The sequence below is a fragment of the Salvelinus alpinus genome, chromosome 21, assembly GCF_045679555.1.
Source record: "Salvelinus alpinus chromosome 21, SLU_Salpinus.1, whole genome shotgun sequence".
In the NCBI taxonomy this organism is placed as follows: domain Eukaryota; kingdom Metazoa; phylum Chordata; class Actinopteri; order Salmoniformes; family Salmonidae; genus Salvelinus; species Salvelinus alpinus.
Window position 1 is genome coordinate 25400592 of NC_092106.1, and position 23656 is coordinate 25424247.

General features: G+C 46.4%; 1 protein-coding gene across 4 annotated transcripts in view; it reads right to left on the reverse strand.

The window, feature by feature from the left end:
- The window catches only part of LOC139548132 (protein Aster-B-like), a 152653-nt gene that overhangs the window by 8453 nt on the left and 120544 nt on the right, over nucleotides 1-23656 (reverse strand). For 2 of the 4 annotated variants that reach the window (XM_071357544.1, XM_071357543.1), the window contains 16 exons: nucleotides 19769-19789; nucleotides 16398-16421; nucleotides 11279-11363; nucleotides 10934-11037; nucleotides 10666-10761; nucleotides 10454-10534; nucleotides 10212-10327; nucleotides 8144-8306; nucleotides 7693-7876; nucleotides 7376-7522; nucleotides 7000-7264; nucleotides 6802-6905; nucleotides 6477-6683; nucleotides 6220-6310; nucleotides 2312-2419; nucleotides 1932-2052 (listed from right to left, as the gene is read on the reverse strand). In XM_071357544.1, the coding sequence (XP_071213645.1) occupies nucleotides 1932-2052; nucleotides 2312-2419; nucleotides 6220-6310; nucleotides 6477-6683; nucleotides 6802-6905; nucleotides 7000-7264; nucleotides 7376-7522; nucleotides 7693-7876; nucleotides 8144-8306; nucleotides 10212-10327; nucleotides 10454-10534; nucleotides 10666-10761; nucleotides 10934-11037; nucleotides 11279-11363; nucleotides 16398-16421; nucleotides 19769-19789 (1917 nt within the window). Of the gene's footprint in view, nucleotides 1-1931; nucleotides 2053-2311; nucleotides 2420-6219; nucleotides 6311-6476; nucleotides 6684-6801; nucleotides 6906-6999; nucleotides 7265-7375; nucleotides 7523-7692; nucleotides 7877-8119; nucleotides 8307-10211; nucleotides 10328-10453; nucleotides 10535-10665; nucleotides 10762-10933; nucleotides 11038-11278; nucleotides 11364-16397; nucleotides 16422-19768; nucleotides 19790-23656 lie in introns of all 4 variants that reach the window. The other 2 variants (XM_071357542.1, XM_071357545.1) reach the window with 2 other exon arrangements.

Sequence of the window (23656 nt, forward strand, 5' to 3'; positions counted from 1 at the left end):
TTCTCTACCTGGTCTAATAGTACCACTGTTCCCTACCTGGTCTGATAGTACCACTGTTCCCTACCTGGTCTAATAGTACCACTGTTCCCTACCTGGTCTGATAGTACCACTGTTCCCTACCTGGTCTAATAGTACCACTGTTCCCTACCTGGTCTGATAGTACCACTGTTCCCTACCTGGTCTGATAGTACCACTGTTCCCTACCTGGTCTGATAGTACCACTGTTCTCTACCTGGTCTGATAGTACCACTGTTCCCTACCTGGTCTGATAGTACCTCTGTTCCCTACCTGGTCTGATAGTACCACTGTTCCCTACCTGGTCTGATAGTACCACTGTTCCCTACCTGGTCTGATAGTACCACTGTTCCCTACCTGGTCTGATAGTACCACTGTTCCCTACCTGGTCTAATAGTACCACTGTTCCCTACCTGGTCTAATAGTACCACTGTTCCCTACCTGGACTGATAGTACCACTGTTCCCTACCTGGTCTAATAGTACTGTTCCCTACCTGGTCTGATAGTACCACTGTTCTCTACTTGGTCTAATAGTACCACTGTTCCCTACCTGGTCTAATAGTACCACTGTTCCCTACCTGGTCTAATAGTACCACTGTTCCCTACCTGGTCTGATAGTACCACTGTTCCCTACCTGGTCTGATAGTACCACTGTTCCCTACCTGGTCTGATAGTACCACTGTTCCCTACCTGGTCTGATAGTACCACTGTTCTCTACCTGGTCTGATAGTACCACTGTTCCCTACCTGGTCTGATAGTACCTCTGTTCCCTACCTGGTCTGATAGTACCACTGTTCCCTACCTGGTCTGATAGTACCACGGTTCCCTACCTGGTCTAATAGTACCACTGTTCCCTACCTGGTCTAATAGTACCACTGTTCCCTACCTGGACTGATAGTACCACTGTTCCCTACCTGGTCTAATAGTACTGTTCCCTACCTGGTCTGATAGTACCACTGTTCTCTACCTGGTCTAATAGTACCACTGTTCCCTACCTGGTCTAATAGTACCACTGTTCCCTACCTGGTCTAATAGTACCACTGTTCCCTACCTGGTCTAATAGTACCACTGTTCCCTACCTGGTCTGATAGTACCACTGTTCCCTACTTGGTCTAATAGTACCACTGTTCCCTACCTGGTCTGATAGTACCTCTGTTCCCTACCTGGTCTAATAGTACCACTGTTCCCTACCTGGTCTGATAGTACCACTGTTCCCTACCTGGTCTGATAGTACCACTGTTCCCTACCTGGTCTAATTGTACCACTGTTCCCTACCTGGTCTGATAGTACCTCTGTTCCCTACCTGGTCTAATAGTACCACTGTTCCCTACCTGGTCTGATAGTACCACTGTTCCCTACCTGGTCTAATAGTACCACTGTTCCCTACCTGGTCGGATAGTACCACTGTTCCCTACCTGGTCTGATAGTACCACTGTTCTCTACCTGGTCTGATAGTACCACTGTTCTCTACCTGGTCTAATAGTACCACTGTTCCCTACCTGGTCTGATAGTACCACTGTTCTCTACCTGGTCTGATAGTACCACTGTTCCCTACCTGGTCTGATAGTACCACTGTTCCCTACCTGGTCTAATAGTACCACTGTTCCCTACCTGGACTGATAGTACCACTGTTCCCTACCTGGTCTAATAGTACTGTTCCCTACCTGGTCTGATAGTACCACTGTTCTCTACCTGGTCTGATAGTACCACTGTTCCCTACCTGGTCTAATAGTACCACTGTTCTCTACCTGGTCTGATAGTACCACTGTTCCCTACCTGGTCTGATAGTACCACTGTTCCCTACCTGGTCTGATAGTACCACTGTTCCCTACCTGGTCTGATAGTACCACTGTTCCCTACCTGGTCTGATAGTACCACTGTTCCCTACCTGGTCTGATAGTACCACTGTTCCCTACCTGGTCTAATAGTACCACTGAGGATTTGATGATCTCTCTCCACTTCTGCAGCTCAGCATCATGGTAACGCTGTTGGGACTTCAGGAGCTGGGCCCACTCCATCTGCGTCTGGGGCAGTTTACTAGACAGAAATACACACATACTGTCAAACACACCCAGATGCCACGGCCAAGAGCAACTCCAAGCTAAGCATTGTTCAGGGGCAATTCTGCAGCATAAGTGTTTTTCTGATTGGGAAAACAGGCTAAAACCCACGTGGTTGTCAAGTAAAACTAAACAGACATATCCCGTCTGGGTTTGACTAAGTACACAGTCATATAAATTCGAGTATTATGTAGGCAATAGGCACAACATTAAAAACCTATAGATGGTTAGCGTACTTCTCATGTATCCGCAGCCCTTGCCAGGTGGTAAGAGGATGTGCAGAATACTCCAGCATCCACAGCTTATAGAACAGCATCATGTTGAGCAACACCAGCAAAACCAGGCTGAGGGTGGAGAGGAAAACAGAAGAATGTAAGGGACAAAGGAAAGAAGATGAGTAATGAAAGATACAGAGGTGCCTTAGTCTGTATATTCAGCAGCCATTTTCTGCAGTCAAGTGACTTAGTGGCTTCATGGGTGGAATGTTATTAATATTTGTAATAATTTCATAATTAATAAAAAAATGGATCGGACCAAGATGCGGAGTAGGAGGTATTCATGATTTTAATGGCAAACCAACAAACACTACAAATAAACAAAACAACAAACGTGACTAACCTGCAACAGTCCTGTGTGGCCCAAACGCTAACACAGGAAACAAACACCCACAAAACACCAGTGAAACCCTGGCTACCTTAGTATGACTCTCAATCAGAGACAAACGATACACACCTGTCTCTAATTGAGAATCATACCAGGCCGAACACAAAACCCAACATAGAAATACAAAACATAGACTGCCCACCCAACACTCACGCCCTGACCAATAAAGACATACAAAACAAGAGAAAACAGGTCAGGAACGTGACATAACCCCCCCCTTAAGGTGCGAACTCCGGGCACACCAGCACAAAGTCTAGGGGAGGGTCTGGGTGGGCATCTGACCACGGTGGTGGCTCAGGCTCTGGGCGAGGTCCCCACCCCACCATAGTCACTCCCCGCTTCCGTATCCCCCTCCCAATGACCACCCTCCAACTCAACCCACCTAAATGAAGGGGCAGCATCGGGATAAGGGCCAGCACCGGGATAAGGGGCAGCAGCTCCGGGATAAGGGGCAGCAGCTCCGGGATAAGGGGCAGCATCGGGATAAGGGCCAGCACCGGGATAAGGGGCAGCAGCTCCGGGATAAGGGGCAGCAGCTCCGGGATAAGGGGCAGCAGCTCCGGGATAAGGGGCAGCAGCTCCGGGATAAGGGGCAGCAGCTCCGGGATGAGGGGCAGCAGCTCCGGGACTAAGGGGCAGCAGCTCCGGGACTGAGTGGCAGCAGCTCCGGACTGTAGTGGCAGCTCATGACTGGAGTGGCAGCTCATGACTGTAGGGCAGCTCATGACTGGAGGGCAGCTCATGACTGGAGGGCAGCTCATGACTGGAGGGCAGCTCATGACTGGAGGGCAGCTCATGACTGGAGGGCAGCTCATGACTGGAGGGCAGCTCATGACTGGAGGGCAGCTCATGACTGGAGGGCAGCTCATGACTGTAGGGCAGCTCATGACTGGCTGACGTCTCTGGCAGCTCATGACTGTCTGGCGTCTCTGGCAGCTCCTGACTGTCTGGCGTCTCTGGCAGCTCCTGACTGGCTGGCGTCTCTGGCAGCTCCTGACTGGCTGGCGTCTCTGGCAGCTCCTGACTGGCTGGCGTCTCTGGCAGCTCCTGACTGGCTGGCGTCTCTGGCAGCTCCTGACTGGCTGGCGTCTCTGGCAGCTCCTGACTGGCTGGCGTCTCTGGCAGCTCCTGACTGGCTGGCGTCTCTGGCAGCTCCTGACTGGCTGGCGGCTCTGGCAGCTCCTGACTGGCTGGCGGCTCTGGCAGCTCCTGACTGGCTGGCGGCTCTGGCAGCTCCTGACTGGCTGGCGGCTCTGGCGGCTCCTGACTGGCTGGCGGCTCTGGCGGCTCCTGACTGACGGACGGCTCTAGCGGCTCCTGACTGACGGACGGCTCTAACGGCTCGGGACAGACGGGCGGCTCTAATGGCTCGTGGCAGACGGATGGCTCAGATGGCGCTTGGCAGACGGATGGCTCAGACGGCGCTTGGCAGACGGATGGCTCAGACGGCGCTTGGCAGACGGATGGCTCAGACGGCGCTTGGCAGACGGGTGGCTCAGACGGCGCTTGGCAGACGGATGGCTCAGACGGCGTTGGGCAGACGGATGGCTCAGACGGCGTTGGGCAGACGGATGGCTCAGACGGCGTTGGGCAGACGGATGGCTCAGACGGCGTTGGGCAGACAGATGGCTCAGACGGCGTTGGGCAGACAGATGGCTCAGACGGCGTTGGGCAGACAGATGGCTCAGACGGCGTTGGGCAGACGGATGGCTCAGACGGCGCTGGGCAGACAGATGGCTCAGACGGCGTTGGGCAGCCGGGCAGTTCAGGCACCGCTGGGCAGACGGCAGACTCTGGCCGGCTGAGACACACAATAGGCCTGATGCGTGGTGCCGGAACTGGAGGTACCGGGCTGAGGGCACGCACCTCAGGGCGAGTGCGGGGAGGAGGAACAGGGCTCTGGAGATGCACTGGAAGCCTGGTGCGTGGTGTAGGCACTGGTGGTACTGGGCTGGGGCGGGAAGGTGGCGCCGGATATGCCGGACCGTGAAGGAGGACACGCGCTCTTGAGCACCGAGCCTCTCCAACCTTACCAGGTTGAATGGTCCCCGTAGCCCTGCCAGTGCGGCGAGGTGGAATAGCCCGCACTGGGCTATGCAGGCGAACCGGGGACACCACCTGTAAGGCTGGTGCCATGTACGCCGGCCCGAGGAGACGTACTGGAGGCCAGATACGTTGGGCCGGCTTCATGACATCCGGCTCGATGCCCAACCTAGCCCTCCCAGTGCGGCAAGGTGGAATAGCCCGCACTGGGCTAAGCACGCGTACTGGGGACACCGTGCGCTTTACCGCATAACACGGTGTCTGACCAGTACGACGCCCTCTCACTCCACGGTAAGCCCGGGGAGTTGGCTCAGGTATCCAACCCGGCTTCGCCACACTCCCCTTTAGCCCCACCCCCCAATAAATTTTTGGGTGAGCCTCTCGGGTTTCCAGCCACTCTGCCTTGCAAGCGCCTCATAATGCCGCCTCTCCGCTTTCGCTGCCTCCAGCTCCGCTTTGGGGCGGCGACACTCCACTGGCTGTGCCCAGGGTCCTTTACCGTCTAGGATCTCCTCCCAAGTCCATTCCTCTTCTCTCCATTGCTTTGGTTCTTGCCGTCCTTCTCCAATCCGCTTGGTCCTGGTTTGGTGGGTGTTTCTGTAACGGCTGTCAATGTCGTTCTCCTCCTCAGACGAGGAGGAGCATGGATCGGACCAAGATGCGGAGTAGGAGGTATTCATGATTTTAATGGCAAACCAACAAACACTACAAATAAACAAAACAACAAACGTGACTAACCTGCAACAGTCCTGTGTGGCCCAAACGCTAACACAGGAAACAAACACCCACAAAACACCAGTGAAACCCTGGCTACCTTAGTATGACTCTCAATCAGAGACAAACGATACACACCTGTCTCTAATTGAGAATCATACCAGGCCGAACACAAAACCCAACATAGAAATACAAAACATAGACTGCCCACCCAACACTCACGCCCTGACCAATAAAGACATACAAAACAAGAGAAAACAGGTCAGGAACGTGACAGGTGTCTTCTTTTTTGTAAGCCCATAACCATGTGTGTGAGGTGTATATTTTTGTTTCAAAGTACATTTGTTTAAGACTACCAAGAAACACCCTGATTTAGCCCATTACAGTAAAAGGTTAATGAACCAGTTACAATGAGGGAGGAGTATGTTTCCTAGTCAGGGCTAAGTGGTTTATCATTAGACAGATGTACCTTAGACAGATCCTATGGCAAGCAATAAAAGGAGAGGAGAGGAGAGAGGAATCAAATTCAGAACACAAACAAAAACAAACAAATGTTTAACCCAGAATCAGATTTTTGCTAACTACTAAAGATTTCAAAGAGAGTTGAACTGAGACGACTACAAATGAAACACAAATTATGAAGATGGATCTGAAAGTGAGTGTGTATACTGTATGTGTGTGTGTGTGTGTGTGTAGGAGTGTGTGTGAGATAGAGTGCACTCACACAAAGCTGATGATGAGCAGCAGTTTGGAGACACTGTAGAGGGCAAAGCCTCCAGGGAGTTGCTCAGGCATGTGCCTGGTCTGAGTGGAACCTGAGGGGGGCAGACCAAACACAGATAGGGTCAACTTGATATATTTAACACAATATACAGTTGTGGAAATGTATATGAGTGCATGTAATGTATGTATGTACCTTATGAAAGTGTATAAGAATGAACAGTGTATATGAGTATTAAAAGTGTCCCCCTGCCATCTGACCTGTCACGCCCACATGTTTGATGCGGTGGATGACCTCGTCGTCGGTTGGCGTGGTGACAGGGCTGAGGAGGGCGTCGTCCAGGTGCTGGCTCCGTAGTTGGACCAGTGGTCTTTTCCTCCGCCTCACAGACGTCTTCACCACCTTGACCTTGGGAGAGGGCCGGGCCGACTCCAACACCACATCCTCCACCTTCGACAGCTCCAACTCTGACAGGGCACACAGAAGCAGTTTTTACTTTCATACATTAGGATGGTTTACGGTCATCAGATTAAATGTTGCTGAACATTTGGTGTGACAGACTTAATAGCTGGTAGAGGAACTTACCAAGATGGCGGAAGTTCTCATCCAGCCCGCTCCAGAAGTTCTTCTCGATGACGCCCTTCACTAATCCCCATGGCTGTTTTCTGTAACGTAGCTCAGTGGACACCCTAGTGACAAGACAGGCAGTGTTCTAAATTAACTTCTAATAGTTTCAAGAGCCACATGTTATTCCAACAGCTGCTATGATAAGGCCCTCCTCACCTTAAACGGCACTTGTTCTTGGCCACCCGTGTCAGCATGTAACGGTTGAGCGTGTAGAAGTAGTCGTGGTAGGGCACGTCGTGTGTGATGACCTCAGCATCGATGATGTAGCACTCACTCTCATGGCTGGCCTTGTACAGTGTCTGGGTCTCTGTGACAGTGGCTGTCTTGGGGGCCAGCGGGTTGGACAGGGAGATGGTGTACATGATCTCTCTCGTCTGGTTCCCCGCTGCGTCGTCCTTCTTCCAGGAGTGAAACACTATATCTGTGTGGCGTTATATGGATACACATTCTATCACTACATTGTCACAGGACAACACCAATGGAAGAGCCAATAATGTGATGCTGACGCCAACAAACAGAATGTCTGACTAACCAGAGAACCTGCGCTGTTCCATGAAGTCGGTCATAAACTGGGATTCTGTGAAGAGGATGTCGTACATCTTGTCCACACTGAACTTATAAACCTCATCGATGTACTGTCTCCCTTTAAGGTCATCGTGGAAGGCCTGCACTTCCCCTGCTGGAGAGCCATAAAGGGAAACACACTTTAGATTTAAGTGCCTTTGGGGACATAATATCATATGGTGACAGTATTACCAAAACTTAGTGACATCACAGAAGAGCCTGTTTCAAGCAATATACAGTATATATGCAGCAAATCTGTTAATGGACGGAAGATTGAAATCGTACCCTCGTCGTGGGTCTCTGAGGAGTCGCTGAGTTCGGTGGGGATGTCTTCATTGTCGTTGAAGTCTAGGGAGGTTGAGGGCACCAGGCCGCTGGCCTCCGCTAGCCTCTGCTCCAGCACCAGGGGCAAGGCCAGCAGCTCCCCGTCAGGGAGGCAGTCGATGTATTCGTCTGGAGGGAGGTCAAACTAGGACACAGAGGAGGAGGGGGTCAGTCACTAGAAATACACTGCAGGATACTAGAGTACATAGTTATGAGTAGGATGGTATGTGTTCATTTTTTGATGTTAATTCAGTTCTGGTGATCAAATTACAGAAAACATTCTGTTGAGTTAACTGTATTCCCTATATGCAGGCTATAGGCAGAATAACAAATGCATTTCCCCTCCATCAAAACAAATCACAAAACAGTAATTGATTTAACCTCTGACCTCTATTATGTCGCTGAGACTCACAGAGAGGGGCTCGCTGCTGATGGACGAGCTGATGGTGCTGTTGGTGATGATGCATTTCTTGTGTATGGATGGTGGGCTGCCCTCGTGCTTGGCCTCGGCACTGCTCTTAGACAAGTTGTCATTACTGATCTCATTCTCCTCGTTAGGGATCTCCTCACAGAACCTACACCACCATCGTAGGGGAACAGGGACCAGCTGGAGGTTAGGGTTATGAGTTCTGGAGTATTGCTTTTACATGATAATGGACAGAGTGCTGAGGGATGTGAAGCAGGGCTGAGAGGGGTATGTGTGTGTGTGTTTGTGTGTTAGTGTTTGTGTGTGTATGTGTGTTTGTGTGTGAGTGTGTACAGTTGAAGTCGGAAGTTTACATACACCTTAGCCAAATATATTTAAACTCAGTTTTTCACAATTCCTGACATTTAATCCTAGTAAGAATTCCCTGTCTTAGGTCAGTTAGGATCACCACTTTATTTTAAGAATGTGAAATGTCAGAATAATAGTAGAGAGAATTATTTATTTCAGCTTTTGTTTCTTTCATCACATTCCCAGTGGGTCAGAAGTTTACATACACTCAATTAGTATTTGGTAGCATTAGCTTTAAATTGTTTAACTTGGGTCAAACATTTCGGGTAGCCACAAGCTTCCCAGTGGTTGATTTTGGCCCATTCCTCCTGACAGAGCTGGTGTAACTGAGTCAGGTTTATAGGCCTCCTTGCTCGCACATGCTTTTTCAGTTCTGCCCACAAATGTTCTATAGGATTGAGGTCAGGGCTTGTGATGGCCACTCCAATACCTTGACTTTGTTGTCCTTAAGCCATTTTGCCACAACTTTGGAAGTATGCTTGGGGTCATTGTCCATTTGGAAGACCCATTTGCGACCAAGCTTTAACTTCCTGAGTGATGTCTTGAGATGTTGCTTCAATATATCCACATGATTTTCCTACCTCATGATGCCATCTATTTTGTGAAGTGCACCAGTCCCTCCTGCAGCAAAGCACCCCCACAACATGATGTTGCCACCCCCGTGTTTCACGGTTGGGATGGTGTTCTTCGGCTTGCAAGCATCCCCCTTTTTCCTGCAAACATAACAATGGTCATTATGGCCAAACAGTTCTATTTTTGTTTCATCAGACCAGAGGACATTTCTCCAAAAAGTATGATCTTTGTCCCCATGTGCAGTTGCAAACCGTAGTCTCGCTTTTTTATGGCGGTTTTGGAGCAGTGGCTTCTTCCTTGCTGAGCGGCCTTGCAGGTTATGTCGATATAGGACTCGTTTTACTGTGGATATAGATACTTTTGTACCTGTTTCCTCCAGCATCTTCACAAGGTCCTTTGCTGTTGTTCTGGGATTGATTTGCACTTTTCGCACCAAAGTACGTTCATCTCTAGGAGACAGAACGTGTCTCTTTCCTGAGCGGTATGACGGCTGCGTGGTCCCATGGTGTTAATACTTGCGTACTATTGTTTGTACAGATGAACGTGGTACATTCAAGCGTTTGGAAATTGCTCCCAAGGATGAACCAGAATTGTGGAGGTCTACAATTTCTTTTCTGAGGTCTTGGCTGATTTCTTTAGATTTTTCCATGATGTCAAGCAAAGAGGCACTGAGTTTAAAGGTAGGCCTTGAAATACATCCACAGGTACACCTTGACTCAAATTATGTCAATTAGCCTATCAGAAGCTTCTAAAGCCATGACATCATTTTCTGGAATTTTCCAAGCTGTTTAAAAGCACAATCAACTTAGTGTATGTAAACTTCTGACCCCCTGAAATTGTGATACAGTGAATTATAAGTGAAATAATCTGTCTGTAAACAATTGTTGGAAAAATTACTTGTGTCATGCACAAAGTAGATGCCCTAACCGACTTGCCAAAACTATAGTTTGTTCACAAGAAATTTGAAAAACGAGTTTTAATGACTCCAACCTAAGTGTATGTAAACTTCAACTGTACTTCAGTAATGAGGCCAGCCTCTCATAACAACCCGCAGCAGATCAAGGGCATCTTAATCAACCATGGAAATTGATGAGGCAGTGTTAATATCTGTAGCCATGGAAACCACACCCACCCCATGGTGTTGAAGTCGTCGTCAGGGGGAACATAGTCCTCGTCGTCACTGGTCAGGCCAAGTTCGTTGCCATAACACTGATGGACAAAGTGCCATAGCTCTTTGGGGCACAAGGGCTAGAGCACAGGGTTAGAGACGACACTCAGAATGGCAGAGACTTGGATTCAATGGAAAATAAAGGTAGCAATATACTAAACATGTAGATCTATTTGTGATGAGGTTAATTGAGGTTGCTGGCTTACTTTGTCCAGCAGTGCATTCTGCCACAACCTGAACATCATCATGTAGGTCCTGTCCCGTGCTCCAAATGAGGTGAGAAAGTGCTGTGGGGAGAGAATTAAAATAATGAGTTTGTATCAGTTCAAAAAATATGCTTTGAAATGAGGCTGAGGAGAAAGTTTGAGCCTGCTTTCAGTCAGTGAATGCCGAAGATCCAGTCCCTGTCCTGTCTTACCTTCTCACCGTCTGTGGACACCTGGATGGCGTTGGGGATGAGGCGGGCTGTCTTCTCCTTTGTCATGGTGCAGATGTCCTTCAGCCTCACAGTCAGCTGCACACACATGCAAAAAAATATATCTGTTGAACAATACTGAAAAATCTACTGTGCTGCAAACCATAGAAATACAACCAATTACATTTCAATACTGTAAACTAACCAACACCAGAGACATATAGATAAGATCAAAAGAACAGAAAGCCCCATGTAGAGGCCCAGTGCGTACCAGCGTTTCCCAGCGGAAGATGTTGCTATAAAAACAGATCCAGTTTTCTGAGAGGTAGAGTCGGCCCTGCAGGAGGATGTCTCGTTGCAGGGCACAGGAGTAATCTGCCAGCAGAGGCCAAAGATCAGAGCCCAGGAAGAATACATAATATACCCATCAAGGTCAGGGTTAATTCTATTTCAATATAGTAAATTCAGAAGATGAATGACCTGAATTGATAGTTTAAATGGAATTGACTCCAACCAGCCAACGCTAACTTGACCAAAACCAAGCTGAGGTCCTATATCCACCATATTGATGACCTAATTGGCCTTAGTGGCCTAGCACTTTGTGTTTGTAACTCACCCACGATGAGTCGCTCTGTGTCCGGTAGCTGCTTGAAGAGCTTCCTGAAGTCCTCATTACGCTGTTTATATGTGGGGCTCAACACCTGGCGAGACGGAGAGCAACAATGGTAACCTCTTAGAGAGGGACGACTCCCACATACATTCCTGAACACACACTCTCTCGCTCACATACACACACTGGACTATATCCATTTTCACAAGTGCATTTTAAACCAGACTTGATACCAAGCACGATCCCCTCTTGACATGTTGCCACATCAGGACATCCAATAAGCATGCTTTTGATTATCCTGAGCATTCCTAATGTGAGTCACATTCCCAAGACAACAATATATGGTAACATCAATGTACTGTATGAACACACACAATGGTGCTTTTGTGCAGCAACAGTTTATATGTAGGACAGAGGGAGACAAAGACACACATCAAACCTGCTATGTTAAACCCTTATAGCTATAGTTGATCTTATAAAACCTAGTCTGGTTGGTTGTTGGTTTAGGTCATCAGAAGAAATGTTCTGTTCTCACACAAAGGAATTCATTCTCTCTTGTTACATTCTCAGGCATTTGGGTAAATCTTATCTTGGGCCTGGATTCAGAGGACAGGCTTGTTTAAAGAGGGAAGTATTGCTGTGACCCACAGCCAGACGCCTTCTGAGTGTGAGTGCAGGGGTGAGTGCTCTATGTATCTAAGTCAGATGCTGTCTTTGAGTAGGAACAGCGTCAGGAAACAATGCCTGCCAATACAGTAACCAAAGACATCCCTTCAGGGGAAAAACCTCTCCCTGCTTCAATCTTGAAGGAAAACAACAGACTGTTCACATTAACATCATCTAGCTATATGTTCAATACTCATATAACAACAACAGCCCAGAATGGGTAGAAATAATATGTTTCTGTTAAGCTATGAATGAAAACCAGTGGTGCCTGTCAAGAAAACTTGATAAATTCGAGAACTTTGAAGACTGGAATTATGTATTACGCGCCAGACATTTTTACTGTCTAGAAATGTTCACAGAAAGTACTCTCTATAACTGCCTACAATATCAAGAGTATTAGAGCCTCCCTTTCACAACAAATGCCTGTCTATGCCCCTTAAACTGCAGCCTTCTTACTTTGTCCAGGGAAAGGGTCAATGCATACTATGGGAATGCAAATAGCTACTGCCTTCATTTAATTTGCCTGCCAAAATATAATTGGGTCAGGGAACCACAGAGTTATGCTCTTGGCACAGGTACAGTACAAAAACCACCCATCCAAACCTTCTCCCCCCTCTTCCCTCCCCGCCGCTCCCCCTCCTAGCATCAGCTCTCTGGGGGGGGGGGGGGGGTCAGTAACTTACTGCAGGGACCTCCTCTGACTCCAAGTCCTGGTTTGGGGGGTCCGAGGCGGCCCAGCCCCACTCCCACCCAAACTCTTCCTGGGCCGGATCCTGTGGGAGCCACCCAGCCAGGGCTTCATCCAGCTCCAGCACTGCCTCCCAGTCCGACGGCAGTCCCCTGTGAGCCTCCATACTCCATACACTACCCTCAGACACACAGACGGACACCTAAACCCGTGGTGCCCCCGTGGGGTGCTCAGAACGGTGGATTTCAATGCTGGTGATCCAGTGGTCCAGGTCTGCTGCAGAAAAACAGACAGAGCTGTTGTGTGTCCAGTGGCTGTGGCTTGGAGACTGCTGTGATTGAACCTGGTATGGGTGCTACTCCCTTTCAGTGTGAAAGCTGGACCCGGCTGACTGCTGCCAAATGAATCCAGTCGTTTCTCCTTCAGCCGTTGGCACTCTAGTAACCCTGGCCACAAGTCTTTTATTATAATAGCAGCTCTGGCAGGTAGGCGTGTGCGGTCACGGGGTGTAACGCTGTCCAGATCCAGACGCCTCAGAGCACCTTGGTGAGCGCAGCTCAGACACACCAGCAGCGAAAGCAAAGAAATATCCTTGGTAAAGAGAAAAACAGAGTGAAAGAGAGAGAAAGAGAGATAGTTTCCTAACTGGAAAGCGGTGCAGTCCCGTTTCATTGGCTGACAAGGTGATTGAGTTACAGAGGACAGATGTGCACACAACCTTCAGTTACCTCCACACTCCATGAGGAAAAACAAGTCCATTAATCTTGAGTGGTGCGGCATGGAGTCGCATGCCAAGACTTGCGGCTCAGTCTAATGCAGTTGGAGCAGTGTAGCTCTGGGAGTATGTCCCCTGTCGTTGTCCTTGACCATTCAGGTATTAGAGAGCAATAGCATAGGAGGGTTAACACATTTAGAGGTGTTACTATCACTAAAACCCCCCTAGAACCCTGTGGCCTACTCTCTGTCCCCCACAACTCTCCCTTAAGGTCAGTAATGCAGTCCTGAAACCAGATCCCTGTCAGTCACTATGACCAGACTAGACAAACAGGCACAGAGATTGGTTCTCATGAGCTGGGCAAGTCAACCTATCAGCACAGTGGTGAGAGATTGACACAATGATAAAATACATTAGCAACAAAACAAACACTGTGGTTTCAATTGGCACGCCATTAGGCTCACTTGTGATTGGTTACATCTGTGCCCCGGAATTCAGAAACAAATTCCACACCTTTCCTGCTTACGCAATTTCCACAACCCCACTCAACATCTAGCCAAATCAGTGAGAAGAAATAAGCTCCAGGAAACTGAACGGGAATCAAAATAATCCTCAGCACACTGTTGAAAACAGTTCAGATCATTCACAGATCCCTCTCAGACGTGAACAGCCTTCACCCTGTTAAAAATGCCTCTGCATCCCGTGAATAACGTTTCTTCAGACGTTTGCGACCTGGGCCCACTGTCATCAAAAACTGCATTCAATATGTCAGATAACCGAGTAGTATCTGAATTCAACGTTTTTCTAAGAGCTTTTCCCAAAAATGAAAATGAAGACTAAAGCAAATGCAGAAGCTATTGATTTGACTATCTCCGTTCTTCTCCAGGTGACAATGTGACAAGTCCTAGGACAGTGTAGCTGCCAGGTGATGATGGGGATATAGACAGTCCCTGAGGTGGCGGTTAACCATTAACCTGCTGGGTAAACAGTAAGAGATGTCGGAGACAGGTACAGTCAACCAGGGTGGGGCGGTTAAATATCCATTCCCATAAATAATGAGGCCAGTCTCTCACCCCACTGACAGTAGGTTGCTACAAACCACTCTGGAGAGGAGTGGCCAGGAAGGTGTATGCCTATGTGTATTTGATTGCATGTGTGTGAGGACTTCCATCTTCATTGGAAACAAACTAAGTGCCACTGTCAAGGGAGTGTGCATGAATGTGTGTTTGTATATGTGTGAATAATTCCGTCTCTATCTGAAACACACTATTCCTTGACACTTTCCCTGCAAATGGCGTGTTGATGGTGGGAGGGTGGAGGAACCAGATGTGGGAACAGCTCAGCAGAGAGGGGCTGTCTGGTTTAGAAACACAGCCAAGCCAGGATCCCTGACGATTCACCCTGTCCTGCATCATACACACTGCTTGCTTTTCTTGACATTTCAAACAAGCACCCCGGCTCCCTACATTGTAAAAATAACCAGTGTGGTTTCATGTAAAGTTTTATGAAGAGCGGTGAGCCTTTCATGTGTTAGGAGATAGGCTCGACAGTGGTATCCTTGTTGTGAGAATCTACCTCAGAGTAAACATGGCAGACTCCCTCTAAGTCTCTCGCTTACCTTCTCCTGCTCTCTCCTCTCTCTCCTCACTCTCTCTTTCTCTCTCATGAGGGGGATGAACTCTAGAATGTTTTCATTATAGACCTGAGAGTATGAGGAGGCAGATATTTCACCTCACAAATCTCTTGGAGAAAAGCAGTCTCTTAAACCTGCCACTTAACTATGGATACTATGAGCCACTATACTTGGTGTCTGGCAGACATTGATTTCCTTGTTAATACCTCAACTGCCTGCGTAGGTCCTGTACAGTTGCCATGAAAGCATTGCAACAGAGTCATTAGGAAGGTTGATATGGCAGGGTGGGGCCTGTTGTGTGTCTCTACTGGGCTCAGACCTCATATCAGGACGGTTGTGATGTAATCACAGTAGGTTCAGTGCCATGGGAGAACATCATTGCCATGTAGAGAAACACAGTGACTGTGACATGGCCTACCACATAGCCTACCATACCCTCAGGTAAAGCACTGCATCAGACACATACCAATATACGTTGCAATGGTCCAGAACAGAGATTAGACATAATTACATAGTTAGTGTTAGTTAATGTTTCTGGGAGCAGATTGGTATTATGATGCATTCGTTTAGTAATGGTAGAACAGGAGAGAAATTAAGTTAAGTAGCTAGAGGAGAGTATCAGAAAACATTAGATGTGGACCATAATTCTTCTAAACATTCTGGAGAATCTCCATTTCAAGTTTCACTAAGCAACAATGCCCAACTATACCCAATGTGGCCATAATGACAAAACGAGCACATTTGAAGACTTGGGAAGACTGGAACATGCTAACCAGTCCCATGCTCCATTCTCCTGTCATTCAAGGCATTCAGGGCTGCTCCAGACACTGACCACATGGTCTGTGGGTTTAGTATGATACACTGAGCAGACTTGTTGCAACCTGGGGTGTATTCATTAGTCGCAGACCGTTGCAAAAAGTTTGGCCTGTTGCAAAATGGTGGAAATGGTTTACCGTTTACTCTAGGAACCAAACGTAGTGAAACAGGGAGGGATATACCTGCATTTGTCCAGTAGAAGCTCTCGTTTTCATGGCAAAACATATTTTTTCCCCGTTTGGAGTAAACAGTTTCCGTTGCTGAAATTTTCGCAGCAGACCAAACATTTCGCAACGGCCTCCGACTAATGAATACACCCATTGCGTCACCACCATAACAGCTCTGAGTAGCCTATAGTCCCTCTTTACACAGCAGCCATTTTGAAAACGCTATTTTTCAAAACACAACCACAATGTGGCCATGGCATTGGGTCATCTAACCCCAAAGTGCTGCATATTGTGGCTTCGCTCTCAGGTGGAAACAACATACTGATGAATGAGGGATGAGGAGCAGACTAGTGGAAAGAGAGACCAGTCAAGCGATCCAAGAAGAAGGAATAAGCAGAAAGATATTTGAAAAATTGCACAATAGTACAAGTCATGCTTACTCTCAGGATGTGTTGTCTTTCATGCTGGGGAGAGAAGGGGAATATATAGACACAAATAACAACAAAAGAAAGGAATAAAACAACAGAAACAAGAGAAAAGAAAATGGAGTCCCACAGAGACACCATAGAAACCATGGCTTTATAATAATACCATATCAGGGTATCAAACCACTTCTCACAGATGGCCAACTGAGCTATCAAGTAGATTTACTTGGCTGTTTAAGAAGAATCATAATGAAATGAATTAATTACAGCCGCATTAAAATGTAGCAACCTTGTCTCTTAGTACACTGGCTGGAAACCTTGTGTTAAGTCAGGACCTCTTGGTGTAATGGTCTTGGTGTTGGACTGAGATCACTGGTTCAGGCTGTCACCATACTTTCGCTACAAGATGCTTCTGTCTGTCAAACATTCATCTATGAATCACATCTGTAGTAAGGTATGGGAGTTGCAACAAAATGGTGCAAAACATTACATTTTTATTAATCCTCAGTCATTTTTCTTATAAATTCAGCATGCCATCACACTGTAACCCTAGACTCCTAGAACTGTAAATCCCACTGGTTAGCGTCCTGGGTAAGCCTGAGCTCCATATGAAAGTGACCTTAGGAATATACCCTCGTGTGATTCTAATCAGGGTCTAGAACTTTTAACCTCGTAACCTCACACACACACACATACGCACACAATCGAAAGCACGCACGCACGCACGCACGCACGCACGCACGCACGCACACACCTCTTACAATTTTTTACAATTGCTAGGACCCATTTCTCAATACTTAGGTCACTTTTTTAAAACTCTTCACACAGTGAGCACAACAGGAGTCTATGTGGGCTGAACTGTGGATCATGTTTCATTGCTTTGGCACGAAATGCATTCAATGACTACATCTTTCAAATGTCATGAATTCTCACTCAGACACAACCACCACCAAAACTCTATGTACCTACAAGCCAATTTGCACATGTTTACATACTCTTTCCAAAACTGTTAAACTTAAGTTTAAAACCAAACATAACACAAAACTGAATAAGACAGCAATTTGCTACATTTCTACAGTAATACCGTATTGAAATATATTCCAAATCTAAAAAATTAAATACTATCAAAACAATTAGACCAACCACAGCTGATTCCCATTGTAGCTGAACACCTACCCAGGTGTTAGTCTTTCAATTTCATTACCATCTAGACAAAAGGGGACATTTTAGGAATAATGCTGTACTGTAATGTAAACATGGACCCAGCCAGAGATAGAGAAGTGGCTGACAGAGGAAGAAGAGTGGCTGGGAGAGGGAGAGGAGTACGTATGCATGGTGGAAGAAGACTGAGAGGAAGATCAAGAGCTGTAGTCTCAGATGAGATTAGGGCTACTATAATTCATCATGTAATAAATCATGGTCTATCAATGAGAGAGGCTGGTCTGAGAGTGCAGCCAAATCTGCAACACTCAACAGTGGCATCTATTCTGAGAAATTTCTGGCAAAACAACAGGTAAGATGTGCATTCTGCAAGGGCATCTGACTGAACTGCACATTACAGAAGTAAATTGAGCAAAGCCTCCAAACCCACTTGTGTGTAATTGTTTTTGTATTTCTGCTTAGGACCCAACGGTTACCTCCCACAGGCGGGAGAGGTAGATTTTCACTGCTGTGCAGGAAACTGCAATCGTTGATATGGTCATCAGAAACAATAGCATAAAACTCACAGAGATTGTTGGCAGACAACATTACATTTAGAAATATTCACAATGTAAGCATAACAACTATTTCTAGAGTCCTCAAACAACATCAAGTCAGGATGAAGCAGTTGTCCCCTTTGAGAGGAACTCTGGACGAGTCAAGCAACTCAGGAACCAATATGTCCAGGTAAGATGACTATAAAATACAGAACTGGTTTTGAACAAAACCAAACAGGGCAGAGGCACACAATGGCATGTTTTTAGCTATAATGTAAACTACCTTAATAGACTAGCTCTTATGTTGCCTTGTGGATTTATTTTAGAGAGTCATGGAGATTGAAGCCAGGCAAACACCCCACATATTCATCTTTGTGGATGAGGCTAGTTTCAACTTGGCCAAAACACGGCGGCGAGGAAGGAATGTGATTGGGAAAAGAACCACAGTGGATGTCCCGGGCCAGAGGGGTGCCAACATCACAATGTGTGCAGCAATATCCTCTGATGAATTGCTGTTACACAAACCGCTAATTGGGCCATACAACACCGAGCGTCTCATTTCATTCCTGGATGACCTCTATGGAAGGGTTGTGCCAGGTGAGGAAAGGGTTGCATTGAGTCGAAAACGGCCAACATTTGCAATTGTATGGGACAATGTGGCATTTCACCACTCCCGTGCAGTCACAGAGTGGTTTGCAGCCCATCGCAGGATGGTGTCACTTTTAATCCCACCTTACTCTCCATTCCTCAACCCCATAGAGGAATTATTTTCCTCATTGAGGTGGAAGATTTATGACCACCATCCACATGATCAAATGTCCCTCCTGGACGCAATGAATGCTGGATGCCTGGACAAATCTGCAGAAGATTGCCAGGGATGGAAAGGCAAGCCAAGATATATATATATATTTTATTTTTTTACCTTTATTTAACTAGGCAAGTCAGTTAAGAACAAATTCTTATTTTCAATGACGGCCTAGGAACAGTGGGTTAACTGCCTATTCAGGGGCAGAACGACAGATTTGTACCTTGTCAGCTCGGGGATTTGAACTTTCAACCTTTCGGTTACTAGTCCAATGCTCTAACCACTAGGCTACCCATGCCAAAATATTCTTTCCTAGGTTTATTGCCCAAGATGACATAAGATGTGATGTGGATGAGAATCTGTGGCCAAATGCAGAAGATAGGGTTGACTAGCATCGCTACTGTATCTGTATCGGTTGATGGTGTATATACAAATTCTTGTATTTTGGAATCTCGCAATGCCAAAAAATGACATAAAACATATTGAAGCATATTACATCATGTCTGATTCATTCCAGTAACATATACTGCACTGAATTCTAAACAGTAGAGAGGTGTCATTCTTGTTTTGTAAAGACATTTTACAAAAGAAAACATTGTGTAATGCTACCTGTTGTTAGTGTTTTTTAGGTCATTATTTTATGAGTGACAAAGTGTGCTTGTTGGGTGACAAACTTTGCTAGTGTTATGGAATAATTTGTTGATTTGAGACATGTATGAAGTGTTTTGGTAGCTTTGGATGTGAAATTAACTGCTGTGCCAAGCTGAAAGTTGATTAGGAGAACCGTGTGAAGAGTTTTGAAAAAGTGACCTAAGTATTGAGAACTGGGTCATAGCGCTTGTAAAAAACTGTAACAAAAAGAGTAAGAAGAGGATGAAACTTACGTTGTACCAGCTCTGGCTCTTCTGTAGACAGCGAGGAGCGACGCAGAGTGGAGAGAACAAAGACAAGTGTAAGTCAATGAGACAAGAACACAACAACACTTGGCCACAGGGCTCAATGTCATAAACACAGAGAGGCCAGGGGATGATAAAAACAGACAGTGGGTATTTATAGAAGGTGTAAATGTCAACCTCTGGGTGGGCACCTCCTACCATAAACACAGGCCTCCGCTGATATCCAACAGACTTATATCCCTTTGAGCTTGTCACATATTTTAGCTGGCCTTTTCATTGATTTCTGGGCTTCACAAATGTAAATTTACATGGCTATTTGCTAAGCAGATGGTGGATTGGGGTTGGGTGTGGTACAATATGTTCATCTTTGTTTCTAAGTGTTTATTTATTAATGATTTAGAGTTGCTTCTAAATGCTTGTGTACGGCTGTGTGCTGTATATTTTCTAACAGCAGAGGGCAGTATACACACTGTTATTGGAAGCACCATAACAAGAGTGCTTATTCCAACCATAACTCACCTGCTTCTGTTTTATGGGGCTATAAAGAGAGTGTAATATGTCTCAGCATTGTGATCAGAGAGGGATGCATGCTAGGGACCATCCAGTGGGTGGAGAAAGGTCAGGATAATCAACCATGATTTTAGTGGTTAAAACATATGTGACAGCTTCCTCTTGATGCCTTTAAAACATAAATAATAATACACTTAACCAGGCAATAACAAAAAATGTGGTTTGCAATTTCAGCGAAAACATACAAGAGGCATACTGGTGCGAGACTACTATTGTAAATCAATCCTTTGGAGATGTGAATGTAGATAATGTTTAAATATTTCAGCTATCAGATAAGCGTGTTGCATTTCCTGTCTGAGAGTTGTGAGGCCCCAGTCATGTCCCTGGACTCTGGGCTCTGACGTGGACAGGGATAATCTCCTCTGAAGGTGACAGAGGCATGAGAGAGAAGATTTAAGCTTTAAGGTATCTGCAAAGTGTGTGAGTGAGTGTGTGTGCATTCCATTGTGCAAGTGTTTGGAGTTTATGTAATTGCATGTTTGTAAGTGCATCTTTATAGCCTACACGTGTGTAACTTGCATGAGTGTCTAAATCAAATGTTTGCCTCCCCCACGAAGCACATTTGTGTCTGGGTAAGTGTGTCAGCAGCACTAAGAAGCAGGTTAACACCCACTGATTAAGTGGACCGCGTAACAGAGAGAGCTTGTGTACGTAGTAGTGTCTTGCCCTGGATTCCCCTGATGATCAGAAAGGCCTGGAACGACTAACTACTTTACACATCCCAACCAACCAGCCGGACCAAACCAGAACTGACCAGCACTAGCTGTAACCCAGACAAACCTATCAGGTATAACCCCCATATCTTCAAACAACACTAGAACAACAATCTAGTTCTGAGGAACAGAACTGAGCAGGCCTGATCCACCCAGTACAACAGGCCTAAAGAAAAACCTGAACTAAACATTCCTGTGGCCAAGCAGACCCCCACAGAACTGACTCAGTTATTCAGATTTAAAAAGATGAATGTCCTCAGGTGATGAACCATGGTTATTATTATTATTTATTCATTATTATTATTTATTCATTATTATTATTATTTGTTAAACTTTTAGAGCGCTTTTCATTACAATCACAAAGTTCTTTAAGCAACAACAATATTATATACTATTTGAAATGTTTACATTTGAGTCACTTAGCAGACGCTCTTATCCAGAGAGATTTACAGTAGTGAGTGCATACATTTTCATACTTTTTTGTACTGGTCCCCCATGGGAATCAAGCCCATAACCAACTGCTAAATTCCACAATCCCATAACTACTAAAACCCACAACAATGCTCTACCAACTGAGATGTTATATCAACATTTTGATTTATAACATTGTACAAAAGGAGTGACTTCTATTTCCTCAGAAACAATCATGACTTGACTTCAGTACGTCTTAATGGTGAGACTCTTGGCAAGGCCAGAGCACAGCAGTGTTTGTAATGGTGGTCCAACTAACAGGTCTTCAACAGAGAGAACACTTTAAGGAGGGAGGAGAGAGAGGAGAGGAAGAAGTTCTGGTCTTAGAGAGGAGGCAGAGATAGCTAGGGGCGATGACTGACATCACACATTTACAGAGGAGGGGAAGAGGAGGTCACTGGTCAAATCGGACTAGGGGGTTAAAGGGCAAATGAAAGCAAAAGGAAATGCTTACTTTAATCAGGTTTAGTCTGTCATACTGAAAGGAAATTAATGAGAAAATTAAGAGTTAACCAACATGAAGGAAAGAGCTGAACAACAAGAGAGGGGAAAAGGCTTTGGTTTTTATTTGCAAGTGTACTAACAAGTACTAGGCCACCGCACTAAACGATCCAAGACACACTATTGTACTATCTAACTCTACTTTCATGATGTGTCCATGTCTCAGTGTTTTGGTCTGAGATGGGTCTTCATGCTGAGTCTCTATGTACTCTCGCTTTAGTGCTGCTCACTGTTTACGGTTCCATACACAGCCTCATTGATTGGTGACAGTGGGAGACTGAACAAAGTCGTCAGCGGTCAGTCAGTTAGTTAGTGTGGGACCACCGGCCCAGGTCCTCTACAGAGAGGAGCCCCTCTCTCTCCCCGCCTGCCTGTGTGTTATCTGGATTGCATTAGATTAGGGTGACAGAGCTCACGTTGCCTGGGCGACTGCACAAAGTGCCAGGGTCATGTGACTCCTGCTGACCACAGGCCAGGGGCTCATGTGGGGCCAGAGAGGGCTGGCACTCGGCCACACCACAGGCCTGAGGGGTGATGTCATCGACTGGGTGTGCTGTGAAATGAGCCGGACACCGCCTGAACACCAACTCAACTGACTGAATGTAACTTGGCTCCCATTAACATCACCCTGTCTGCCTGTCTCATAGTCCGTGACAAAGCTGAATGCAGCCGATTGGAGAGAATGTGCTGACGTGCCTCAAGGGGTCCATACATGAAAATGCTCTAACTAACCCATGACACACGGACTCTGCTGCTGTCTTGCCTGAGGAGACTGGGCTTGTGGTGCGAGGCAGAGAAAAGGAGCTTCTGATGTAGAAAGCTCTAGTCTCAGGATTGATCAGAAATTAATGTCACACAGGAATGGTGGAAAGGGATGCAGAAGGAATTTTACAGTGGATGCCATCTGGAGTGTGTTCAGATGGAAGATGTAGGTGGAGGGGGGAGGCACACGACAGCTCACAAGACACGGAGGTGAGGTGGGGGTGGGGTGGGGGTGTAAAGAACAGAAAAGAGTAATGCTTACTTTGGAAAGTCGCTTGTGAGACTAGCATGCATCAGGAGAAGAACAAAGAAATCAGAAACCAAAAAACTGCAAGATACAACAGCTGAAAGAACCAAAAAAAAGAGTTGAAAACAGTCAGTTTCAGATCACAGACATTTCATATGGCGGCAGTGAAAGTTAGAGAAAGCAAGCACTCTTTGTCAAGAAGAAAAAAGGATGAGAGAAGAGGAGAACACAATGACAACAAAAGCAACAGGTGTCTGACACCACAAGGACTGGGGAGCACTGTGAGCAGTGAGTGAAGGGGAAAACAGATGAGAAGTGAGAGAGCCGTGACCGCCAACTACCACGCTCCTTATCACTTCACAACAACAAGATATTCAGAGGAAATTACTAAATATATCACCCAATATTATCATGTTCATGTCTTGCTTGAGATGTAAGCCTAATTACCCACAGTCAAAGCTCCTGTCCTTCCCTCTGCTACCTTACTCTTCAGTTCAGACGCTGATGAACGAGAAGCGAGACTACAGCCTCTTGACCTGCCTACTACCCTGTGTCAGAACGAGCCCTGCAGAGTTGAGATAGCTACAGTTAATGACTGAGTGCTGCGATGGA